The 12828-nt window shown below is 34.8% G+C and overlaps 1 protein-coding gene and 2 pseudogenes across 2 annotated transcripts; all 3 read left to right on the top strand.

Annotated features, from left to right (window-relative positions):
• Nucleotides 1–900: 900 nt before the first annotated feature.
• LOC114382725 (probable pectinesterase/pectinesterase inhibitor 12) lies at nucleotides 901–3639 on the top strand. Of its 2 annotated transcripts, XM_028342312.1 has the most exons (3): nucleotides 901–1981; nucleotides 2630–3352; nucleotides 3409–3639. In XM_028342312.1, the coding sequence occupies exons 1-2, from the start codon at nucleotides 1108–1110 to the stop codon at nucleotides 3316–3318; spliced, it is 1563 nt and encodes a 520-aa protein (XP_028198113.1). In that variant the 5' UTR covers nucleotides 901–1107; the 3' UTR covers nucleotides 3319–3352; nucleotides 3409–3639. The 2 variants fall into 2 exon arrangements, with proteins under 2 accessions (XP_028198113.1, XP_028198112.1); XM_028342311.1 differs by having other exon boundaries at nucleotides 909–1981; nucleotides 2630–3639.
• Nucleotides 3640–4317: 678 nt separating this feature from the next.
• LOC114381009 lies at nucleotides 4318–6967 on the top strand (annotated as a pseudogene).
• Nucleotides 6968–10717: 3750 nt separating this feature from the next.
• LOC114381456 lies at nucleotides 10718–11606 on the top strand (annotated as a pseudogene).
• The last annotated feature ends 1222 nt before the right edge of the window (nucleotides 11607–12828 follow it).

Here is a 12828-nt window from a genome sequence, read left to right as displayed (position 1 = left end):
ATTATTATTTTAAAATAAATGGTAATACTGCTTTTTTTTTAAGAGTTCTAAATTAATTCTACAGAGTTCTAACGTATTTTAAGAGAATTCATTTTACAAACAGTTTTAAAAATCTACTTCCATGCAAAATATCAAACATTTACTTCACTAGTGTATCTTTAACAAGTTGCTCAATCTTAATACTCAATTAATGAACACGATGAGCAAATGAAGCAATACAACTAACTTTTAGAGGAAATTAACCCATTGGCCTAGTGGTTGCATATGATAAAGGTAACCATTCCATGAATGTTGAAGCCCCACGAAATAAATCATGAAGGTGCCATACTCATTCCATTTACCAATCACCATCAAATGGTCTAACAGTACTTGACTAGCTAGTAGTGTGTGTGACCCACCCTTGGTTTGTGACTAATCCGGGAATTGGAAGATGTAACCTAAACTCAGCAATTAAAGCACTGAAAACTGTTGAGCTTGAAGTGGAACTGTCAACGTAGTACAAATTAAGGTCCCTTCAATTAGTAGTTGCTGAGCACCAACCCTTTCATTATTTTCACCGCTACTCACAGAAAACCGAAACAGAATGACCCAAAACGTAGGCAATGTCTTCCTGTCTTAGATCATCCTCTTTCACCGACATATATTACAATATCTTCTAAAAACAACCTCAACCATCAAACTTAGCGAACTGATTCTTCCTTTTTTGATATTTCTTAGTCTCAGCTTCTCATTTTGCTTGACAATGCCAATAATACTACAAAGTTGGTCTTCGAGTAAAAACAAAATAGGTGGCCCACCCAAAGCAGAAATATAGGAAAATTAATACCGCACATATTAATTTTGTGCACCACATGCATCCCCTTTGGCCGTAAGCTGATTTTCATGTTTCCTGGTTTAAAAGGTAGTGCAATTATCGACCTTCTTTAACAAAAAGGGTCAAAAAATCTAAGTTCTAAGCCCGTGCTGTTTTTTTCTTTTATTCTAAATTTCTAATCCATGTTCACCCACTGCCTTATTTATCACTAGTCAAATACTGAAATTCTTCGTCTCCAAATCACATTTTAACAGTCTCTTTCTTCTTATTGTTCATGTAATAGTAATAATTTCATGGCTATTCCATCTCCTAAAATTTTCCTCCTCTTAACATTCTTCTTCTCACATTCTATAGCTGTGAAGTCCTCCAATGCTTCCACAACCCCAACATTGCATGCAACCTTCCCATTTCCTGAAGTTAGCAGCTTCAATTCATCTAAGCTTTCAATCTCAATAAACATAAATCCAAACATCATCAACACCCTTCTTCAGTCCCTCCAAGCAGCAATATCTGAAGCCACAAAACTATCTGATCTATTAAACAACGCTGGACATAACATCATAGAGAACAAAATAGGAGCAGTCCAAGACTGTAGAGAACTTCAACAATCCACCTTAGCTTCCTTAAAAAGATCACTATCAGGAATCCGTTCCCAAGACTCCAGAAAACTAGTTGATGCAAGAACCTACCTCAGTGCAGCACTCACCAACAAGGACACGTGTCTAGAGAGCTTAGATTCTGCTTCTGGTACCCTTAAGCCAGTTCTAGTGAATTCTGTGATCAACTCTTACAAAGATGTCAGTGACTCTCTCTCAATGCTCCCCAAGCCTGAGAGGAAGGCTTCCAAAGGACACAAGAACCGGCGTTTGTTGTGGTTGTCAACGAAAAATCGCCGTCTCTTGCAAAGCAATGATGGAGGAGAGCTTGTTGTGGCTGCAGATGGAACTGGGAACTTTAGCACCATCACTGAGGCTATCAACTTTGCTCCGAATAACAGTGTTGGTAGGACAGTAATCTATGTCAAAGAAGGGACGTACGAGGAAAATGTTGAAATCCCAAGCTATAAGACCAATATTGTTCTGCTTGGCGATGGAAAGGATGTCACATTTATTACTGGCAACAGAAGTGTCATTGATGGCTGGACCACTTTCAGATCTGCAACTCTAGGTAAACCCTTTATGGATGGAATTATTAATGTAACTGACATGCCTTATCTTATAACTTTATGAATTGATCACTTTGATTTGTGTACTGAATATGCCAAATGTCTTTGCTTTGTGTTGGTGGCACTGACTAATTTGTTATAGTTTCAGTTTGGATAAGCTTTTAGCTTATGAGAGCTTTTTTAACTGTAAAACTTTTAAGAATTTTTTATCACAAGAATGTTGAACTTTGTTAAGTTTAATGATACCTGTAGAGAAGTGAGAGCTTATGAAAATGGTTGAGGTGCATAGGTTTATTATAATTAAGAAAAAACTTTAGATACAGTATTTTAGGTGTTTCTAATGTAGCTGTCCAATCAGAATTGAAGTCTTATCTTAATAATCCGTATAATAAAGATTTACATTAAAACCAATATAAGTTACCTAGGTGAAAATTTCAATTCTGATCGGAAAACAACACCTAAGCAATTGCATTTTAAGTTGTCTTTTAATTAATAAGAGAAATTTAATTTACTTCATCTTCTTTTCACCTGACCAGAAGTCTATTCAAATTGACTCTTAGCAACATGATTTTTTTTCTTCATGTTATTGCTGATTTGCTCAAAATGGCAATTGCATCATGACCATTGTCTCTTTTTTCTTTTTTTTTCAGCGGTCTCTGGTGAGGGCTTTCTGGCACGTGATATAGCTTTTGAGAACAAGGCAGGGCCAGAGAAGCATCAAGCAGTGGCCTTGAGAGTGAATGCAGACTTCACTGCTTTCTACAGGTGTGCTATGTATGGTTACCAAGACACTCTCTATGTCCACTCCTTTAGACAATTCTATAGGGAGTGTGAAATTTTTGGAACCATAGATTACATATTTGGGAATGCAGCAGTGGTTTTACAAGCATCCAACATTATCACAAGGATGCCAATGCTTGGTCAATTCACTGTCATCACTGCACAGTCCAGAGATTCCCCTGATGAGGACACTGGCATTTCAATCCAAAACTGTTCAATTCTAGCCACCACAGATTTGTACTCCAATTCTGGTAGTGTCAAGAGCTACCTTGGAAGGCCATGGAGGGTCTATTCTCGTACTGTTTTCCTTGAGTCCTACATTGATCAATTTATTGACCCAATGGGGTGGAAAGAGTGGTCTGGTGATCAAGGCTTGGACACTTTGTATTACGGAGAGTATGCTAATTATGGGCCTGGTTCAGGGACTGATAACCGAGTCAATTGGGCTGGGTTCCATGTAATGGATTATGACAGTGCCTACAACTTCACAGTTTCGGAGTTTATTATTGGTGATGCTTGGCTTGGGTCTACTTCATTCCCTTATGATGATGGGATTTAATTATAAGTGTGAGAGAGATTAAATAGGTGAGCTAGCTTGTTGTAAAATTAGCCACTTGGCCTTTGCTATTGTAAAATAAAAAGGTGAGTGGCTAATTTAAATATGATTAAGGTAGCTAAGTGCAGTGAAAAGTTGAAAAGATGTTAAGAAATATGCTGAACCAATCAGTTGTTTTGACGAATCAAACAATAAGAGAGGATCAAACAACATCCAATTGGTAGATAACTAAGTTTGATTTTTATATCTGGAAGATTAGTCACTTTGAATCTGAGATTGTTTTCGGCACAAAATATATAAGATATTTCCAAATGATGTCAAGTATTGTTCATCCAACTTACTGCTAATTGCTAAATAGTTTCTAGCTATTTAGCATTTTCCTTTAAATATTTGTATATTCTTATCTAAGTTTAATATTTTTATCATAAATGTCTTATATAAATATAAACTGGGAATTTTAACTACGCTACCGGGTGTGGATTCTCGGCCACTATGCCAATTGCCAGCAACCAAAATCAAGAAAATTGAGTGATTGTTAGAACAAGTATTTACTCCAACATTAACAATTAAACCATACATTTGTTCAAAATTTCTAAAACGCATACATTTGTTTTTCTTAAAGAAGAGAGCACAATTATGCCATTGGTGTTAAAATATACCAGGTAATTTTAGATTTTTATTATTATAAAAGAGTGGATTACAAATTTACAACTATTCCTTAGTTAGTGAGATGTATTGCTCACATTTGGACCTTTTCACCTAAATTTAGGATGTTCTAAGACTAAACATCATCCTAGATTGGATAAGCAAACGACAATTTTTTAAGAGGAAGAGTGAATCAAAATAACAAGGATATAAATAAAAAAAGTGCTGCTTTTCAGATATAGCTTCTTCCTAGTATTACTGGTGTGAATTTACAAGTTTGAAACGTGTGGCATGCCAAAATCATGTTGGGTTTGTTTACACTTCGTTGTCGTTAGAAATGATGACGAAGCGGGCAACAACAAAAAAAACAATGATAACAAGTCACATAGCCGTGCACAACAATCTACCACCCCCAACAAGGATCACATGGTGGCGCATTCAGAGAAGATGGTGAAATTGGTGTGCAGCTCCACGGACTACAAGGAAAAATGTGAAGGCCCTCTTAACAAGGCCATGGAGGATGACCCCAAACTCACGCAGCCAAAAGACCTTCTCAAGGCATATGTCAAATTTGCTGAGGATGAGGTTAGCAAGGCCTTCAACAAAACCATCTCCATGAAGTTTGAAACTGAACAAGAGAAAGGTGCCTTTGAAGATTGCAAGAAGCTCTTTGAGGATGCCAAGGACGACATAGAATCCTCCATCTCCGAACTTGGAAAAGTTGAGATGAAGAATCTTTCTCAAAGGACTCCTGATTTCAACAGCTGGCTCAGTGCTGTCATCTCCTTCCAACAGAACTGTGTTGATGGCTTTCCTGAGGGAAACACAAGGACCGAGCTTCAGAATCTCTTCAACCATTCCAAGGATTTCGTTAGCAACTCCCTTGCCATTCTGTCTCAGGTGGCTTCGACTCTTTCTACAATCCAAACACTAGCACACGACCGTTCTTTGCTATCTCACAATTCCAACTCCCCAGTTGCTTCTCTAGACAAAACTGATGGCCTTCCTTCCTGGATGAACCATGAGGACTGAAGAGTATTGAAGGCTATGGATAACAAACCTACACCTAATGTCACTGTGGCTAAAGATGGCAGCGGAGATTTCAAAACCATCTCTGAATGTTTAAATGCCGTCCCGCAAAAATATGAAGGACGGTAAGCTCCTCTCACTCTCTAGATTCTAGCTTAATTATTCATAGAGTAATGATATATGGACAATTGCATAGTGTATACACCTAATTAATATTGTTCATTTCTCTTTATCTCTCTTTTCTTATTACGTCATATCACATGCCATATCTACACTTCTTTCTTCTATCTCTGTGTTGTTCTTGGTGTTGAATAACACTTAGATGTCTATGCATTATTTCCTTTATTCACATTAGCACGTAGAATGTGGGAGAGAGAATTCCAACCATCTCATGATGAGAGAGACTCCCATCTTATTCTAAGTGGCATTTTTGTATATGCTGTTTATGTTTGATATCATGTGAGCTATAATATTCTTGGTGTTGTGAACATGCAGGTATGTGATTTTTGTTAAAGAAGGAGTATACGATGAGACAGTGACAGTAACAAAGAAAATGCAAAATATAACCATGTATGGTGATGGATCCCAAAAGAGCATCATCACTGGCAGCAAAAACTACAGGGACGGTGTTAGGGCATTCCTAACTGCAAGTTTTGGTATGTCTAAAACTAAACTCCCTTCATAAAAAGCACAAATGCATTACTTTTTTTTTTTTGGTGAACCTGAGTATCCTCAACCAAAAGTTGTAGTTATAGACTAATCTCTCGAGATATTGAAATCAATAAAAGGAGCTGATCTCTTTCAACTTTTTCCATACACACTGACCTTAATGGAACCCTTCAAAAAAAGATTATAGACAGATCCATTTAAGAGGCTGACTTTTCCATACTACTACTAATACATTTATAATGTAGTGCACCATCATATTAGTCCATAGCATTACAAGTTCTTGTAATTTCAAGAATTAATCTGATGTATCATAGATGAGTGACATATTGTTTTGATTCTGTTGCTATGCACGTGCAGTGGTAGAGGGAGATGGATTCATAGGCCTAGCAATGGGATTCAGAAACACCGCAGGCCCTGATGGGCACCAAGCAGTGGCTGCAAGAGTGCAGGCAGATCGTGCGGTGTTTGCTAACTGTCGGTTTGAGGGATACCAAGACACTCTATACACCCAAGCCCACAGACAATTCTACAGGAGCTGCATCATTGCAGGCACGATTGACTTCATATTTGGCGCAGCTGTGGTGTTCCAGAACTGGATGTTCCAGAACTGCATCATGGTAGTTAGGAAGCCACTGGACAACCAGCAGAACATGGTGACTACTCAAGGGAGGGTGGACAAGCAACAAGCCACAGGAATTGTGCTGCAGAAGTGCACAATCAAATCTGATGACTCACTGGTTCCAGTGAAGGACACGATCAGGAGCTACCTTGGGAGGCCATGGAAGGAGTTCTCGAGAACCGTTGTTATGGAATCGGAAATAGGCGACTTCATTCACCCAGATGGCTGGACGGCTTGGGCGGGAAACTTTGCTCTCAAGACATTGTACTATGCTGAGTATGCCAACACAGGACCTGGTGCCAGCACCAATGCTAGGATCAAGTGGCCTGGTTACCGAGTCATTAACAAGGATGAGGCTACCCAGTTCACTGTGGGCTCTTTCATGAAAGGCACATTGATCCAGAACACAGGCGTGCCCTCTACACAAGGCTTGTACAATTAAACACCTTTGCTTCAAATTTACCACTTGAGTTTTTGCTTCAGCCTTGAGCTGCTGCTACATGTTTGTTAGGCACACTGAAATAACTTGATGGTGTTGCTCACTTTGATGAATTGTATTTTTCTACCTTTCTTTCTTTTGACGTGAATTTTTAAAAATGTTTAATCTTGAATTGTAATCTTGCACTAACTACCTACAGTAGGGTGGAATATACTTGCATAGAATTGTGTCACTAAATAGAAGAATTATTATACCTGCTATTATCAGTTTTTGCTGAAAAAGTCTGTAGTGAACTCTGAGATGTCAATAGAATTTTATTTGATTGTAAATTTAGCAAACAGATGAATCAAAATCGTACAATTAAAATAGTTTACAATCAAATACTAAAAAAAAAAAAAAAAACAGAAGAACTAAATTGCCAAATGACTATAGCAGTAGAATCCAAGTGCAATTAAGTCTTTTATTTAATTTTCTTTAACCTTATTATTATTATTATTGACTTTCACCTTTTTCTTTTCAATATATATATATATATATATTCAATCAAATTGCTGCAGAGAAACCACCCACCCCGAAACCCCTGCTCCCCGCAGCAAATTGCAGCCACATCTCCCCTTAAACTGTTAACCTAACAATAAACCTAACTATAACACTTTAACCTAAATATGACTTTAAAAAAGGTTTATTGTGTTTTTTTATCTCACTATGTATTTTGTTCAATTTTTTAGAACTATTAATTAAAAGTTGAATCAGGTTCCATTATTTTTAAAAGAGTTTCAATGTAGTCCTTTCTGTACAATTTCACTATTAGTATACGATCAAATTCAGGAAAAAATAAACAGAAAAAAAAAACTAAATTCACCCACAAGCAAACACATGAATGACAGGATGTCATATACAAAATCAAAATAGAAAAAATCAGCATTGCTTTATGCATATTTTGACTGCGATGGCATACAGCTCAAAATTGACATTCACCCACACGCAAACACAGGATGACAGGAACATGTTGCACTCTTCATTAGTGTGCGGCTTCAAAGTTCAAACAGATAAACCTCTGGCTCTATAAGCAAATATTTCTTTGGTTCTTAACTGAGTCTCAATTTTGATTTTCAATTAGCCCTTCAAGAGATTTACAATTTTCTTAACTAGCATTGTTGCATAACAAAGTGAATTCAAACCCCGAACGGAAAACAAGAACCTAAATATAAAGAAACAAAATTGGCAAAGGGAGAGGGACACAGGTAAAGTTATTTTCATCTTTTCTCAAAACAAATGTCACAGCTGATTTTGTTTTTTGTGTTCTTTTTTCTTGATTTTGTAAGAAAAGATAATGTATGATTGCCCTGCAATTTTTTTCTAAAAGCAAAATGTTTGACATTGAACCAAACCAAAAAGCCAACAGTTACAGAGTATCAAATAGGATACGGCAAAACCAAGCTTTGAACATAATTAGTAGAATTCACCGCAACTATTTTGCGAGAAATTAGAGTATCCCCTGCTATGCTGTCTCTCCGACAACCCAGAACAAATTCGAACTTCAATTTCTTTGCCACGAAAAGAACCTCACCGTCTGCATAGATTCTAAGCGAAATTTAAAGATGCTTATAACTAATCTTTGTCAACGGAGTCCAAGACTTGTAAACTCCGAACTCCTTCATTTGCCAAGGAAATGGGTTTCGAAATGAGTTTCCTTGTGACGGTGAGAAAGACACAGACACCCCCTCAAAACTCCAATTTTGGGTGTTGTGGTAAAGTTTTGCTGTTGAGTTAAGAGTGTGACTCAAACTCTCCCTTATCTTCAAGTAAATGGAGAAAATCGCCTAAGCAATGAACTCTCAATTCAGTTTTATTTAATCTTCTGTTGACAACTGCTGCCACCACCTTGTAAGTATTACTTGAATCATCGCAGCCAAAGTGACAAAGTCAATATTCACTTTGGCAAAATTCAGTGTGGCTATCCGTAAGCATGGCGATCTTCTGGACCCAGGATTCACGAGTCATAGAGTTTTCTTGAATCATAGCACTGAAACAGAACAATCCGTCATTAACGGCGGATGATGCGTCATTGAGACAACGTTCCATGGAGCAGCAGAGTAGGGAACATTGTGTGTCCTCCTCAAACAAGTTTAAGTAGTTGGGCTTTAAGGCCGTGAATAAGATTGGGGTGTCTCTGCGAGATCTTTCAAGGTGCAGTTTCACCAAAGAAGGATCAAAGATGAGAGACTGGAAGCCGTCATAGGATTTCTACTATGAGCTCGCCAGGGAGAACCCTATCCATTCTCAGGAATGCCTAAAATTGTGAATCCTATAAACCCTAGTTCATGGGATTGGCCTCCACTATTAAGAAAACAAATTATGGACACAATTTTTTTTATATATATTCTTGTTAAATTAATATTCTAGTATTCTAATTTATTATTTAGGTTCAATTTCATCTTTTATTTTTTAAAATCAATTTACTTTTTTTAAAATATATATTTTATAACGGTTTAAAATCACTTCTGGTGAAAAATAAAAATTAAATGATCAAATTGAATCTAAATAATGAATTAGATGATCAAAATACTAGTTTAACATATGTTTTCATTATATATAATAGACTAAAATAAAAGTGTAAAATAGTTTTATAGTGTTATTTAATCTACATTATCACATCGTTTATTTTACTTTAAAATAATTATTTTAAAAATTAATATACTTATGAGACTTAAGTCTTGAATTTGTGCAATAATATCTTTTAAATTTGTTATTTAATAAGAATATCTTCAAATAAAATTCTTTAAGTAAGCGTTTTTAAAAATCTTGCTTAACTTCTTATCTCTTTTTATTTATCTTCTTTTAGTTTTTTTTTATTTTTATATTTTTTATTAGAGATGATCAATATTCAAAATAACCTTGAATCTCAATATAAATTCTTTATCACACATCTAAAGTATAATTTATATGTTCAAAATTATTTATGTATTACAAATTTTAATTATTACATAATTTTTATACTTAAAAGTATTTATATACTATAAATTTTAGTTATATAAAATAAAAATTCATATATATATATATATATATATATATAATTGGTTTCTAATATTCAATTATAGTTTATCCAGCCACTTAGTTAACATTAAAATTTAAAAACATAAAAAGAATATAGCACGCATGCATGGTTAAGAGAAATCCACCCCTTCATTGCCTTACAAAGCATATAAAAAAGATGGTTTGGAGTTCCTTTGTTCAAATGTCTTTTTGATATGGTTGGTATGATGAAGATCCCAGAAAACTATATCTTGCAAAAACAAAATAGCGGCAATAACCCGATAATTTTTGTTGCAATTCGTGAACGCGATGCTAATATTTAGAATGCAATGTATAAGGGTCTTTTTAAAAATTATTATCTTATTAATTTATTATATTGCTCATTTTACAAAGTAGCCCACGCTAGAATTGGAGAAAAATAGTATTAAAGAGATTATAGTCCGATTGAGGTACCTCATGAACAGGGCAAAAACCTATGATAAATTAGCGACAACTACTGAACTAGTCCTATACCTTTCGCTGTGAAAACACCCTGTCATCTTAGGAAAGTTTAATAACCATTCTAAAATAAATCTTTCAAAAAAATGACTACAAGATTATATTTTTATAATTACTTTAATAAATAAATAAAAAAACTCTCCATGTTGAATCAAATTTTAGGTAGTTGTCATGAACAAGTGTATGCTCTTTTGAAACATAAGATACAAAGAGTTGTCATGATCTATACAACATACGCCCGTTCCGACAAACAGAAAGAAAGGTAGCCAAATAATTCAAAAATCACTTGCCAAAAAAAAAAAAGTGTTATTCTATTTGCAATCATATCTGGCATCTACACTGTTTATTAATTTAAATTGCTCAGTAGTAGCTGATAGACATTTATTTAAGTTTTGAATTTGTCTGTGTATCAATTGGTTTTTTTAACCCGGATATTCCAGGAGAACATAGTTATCTGTCAACCATGTCATATCATCTTAATATATATCAACTAATTTGATTACAACATTATATATGACACTAGCACAGCCCCTAAAATCAGAGTCAGAGATGGCATCAAGGAAAGCTCTTAACCAATGGTTGGTTATGCCAATCTTGCTGATGAATTGCTTTGTTTTGTTGGGTCAATGTGCAAGGCCACTGAACACAGAAGAAGGAGAGGATTTGGTCACCTGCAAGCACACCTTCCATTTCCAAGTATGCATTTCTACCTTGAGATCAGTCCCTGCTAGCAAAGACATCAGATCTAAAAGTGCTTGCTGAGATTGCACTGAATCTGAGCACAACATATGCTGCAGACACTTTGTCCTATGTTCACGAGCTGCAGTCTAATTCTTCTGCTGCCAATGGCTCCAACAACAACATTTACGCGTCGCGTTGCTTAAGTGACTATGCAGAGGAATACTCAGAAGCCATAGAGAACTTGAAGGACTCAAAAGAAGCACTTGCTAATGGAGATTGTGACCAAGTGGATACGTTGGTTTCTGCTGCTATGTCTGATGCTGAGACATGTGAGGATGGCTTCAAGGACATGCAAAGTGGGGACAGTGATTCCACATCTCCTCTTACTGAGAGGAATCGTTACTTCTCTGAACTTTGTAGTAATGCTCTTGCCATTACAAAACTACTAGTTTAATTGAGTCAATCTTTTTCATCTAATGTGCTGTTAAGTGTTGACGATATATATATATATATATATATATATGGTAACAACCTGCATTTATTACTTTACTAATGCTTTTTGCTTTTTGTTAAGTATTTGGTTTTTTATGTGTTCTGTCAGCAACTTGATCGGTATGAGGTAAATAAAGTATCAAATCAACAGTGTTACATGCACGTTACGATTTTTTTTTAATGCGCAAATAACTTGTATCATGCAGGCTCCATACTTCATTTCAAAATTATTCACTCTTTTTCACTGCACCAAATAAATGAACTTTACTCACATCTCTCTTCCCTCTTACTCCATTCCTCTTAAGCCTATTTCTTGCTCTTGCTCACCAAACAGAGTGTAAATCATAAGTAGGATAAACATGGAGTTGAATATTATTCACGATTTTTTATAGTAGGTTGGTGAGTTAGCAGATTAATTTATTTAAATAATGAAAGTAATTAAAATAAATAAGAAAATATATAATTTAGAAAAGTAAGTGGGCTGTAACGTCAGGGTTGTGAATGGAAATATATTAGAGATTAGAAATAATAGGAATTAAGTTTGTAATGAGAAAAATAAAGGTTTTGAAATTAAGAAATTAAATTAAAACAAGAAATTTGATCTTATAAATCAATCTTTATCGACCCACCAAAATTACTAATTATGAGATTGATGGATTAATAAACTGACTCTTAAAAAAATGATAACTTGATATGACCAACTTGATTCACTAACTCTATAAAGACTTTATAAGCATGTATAGACTTGCTATCCAACTACCTAATGAGCTACCTCTGATTGATTTTTGATTTTTGAAAGGGAGAAAATATATAAAGTAAGGAAATAAGAATATATATGCTCATTGTTACATTAAAATATTTTGTAAATTTAATCGACTTTAAATTAAAATTGAATACATCTTACTTTCTTATTTTAAATAAATCAAATTCATACAAATATATAAATTATCATATCAAATAGATAATAAAGTAATAAAAATGAGTATCATTTTCTCATAGAACAATCTAAAAAATTATTAATTCTTGACTGATTTTCGATAAAGATCTATGAAACATTTAAAAACAAGCAAAAAGATGCGCCAAGTTCAGGTAATTAAAAAAAGAATTAATAATGTTTTTAATTTCTACAAACGTAGTTAAATTCAATTTTGTTTCTTTCAAATATTTATTACTTTGAACTTTTTAGATTTTAATTTTTAAGAAAACAATAATTGCCTACCAAGAAGAAGAAGAAGAAGAAGAAGAAGAAGAAGGGTTTAGGGAGAGTGGAAGTGTAATTTCAGCGTTCAAATTTTTTTAGAGGGTCAACTTAGTAAGGAAAAGAGGTGATAATAGCAGCTTCGAAAAGAAGGCCACTTATCTATGTATTGGGCCATTTGAAGACAAAATTGGCCCCCTTGTGTGC

The sequence above is a fragment of the Glycine soja genome, chromosome 13 (genome assembly GCF_004193775.1).
Source record: "Glycine soja cultivar W05 chromosome 13, ASM419377v2, whole genome shotgun sequence".
NCBI lineage: Eukaryota > Viridiplantae > Streptophyta > Magnoliopsida > Fabales > Fabaceae > Glycine > Glycine soja.
Note: the sequence above shows the minus strand (reverse complement) of the source record. Positions and strands in the feature narration are given on the sequence as shown.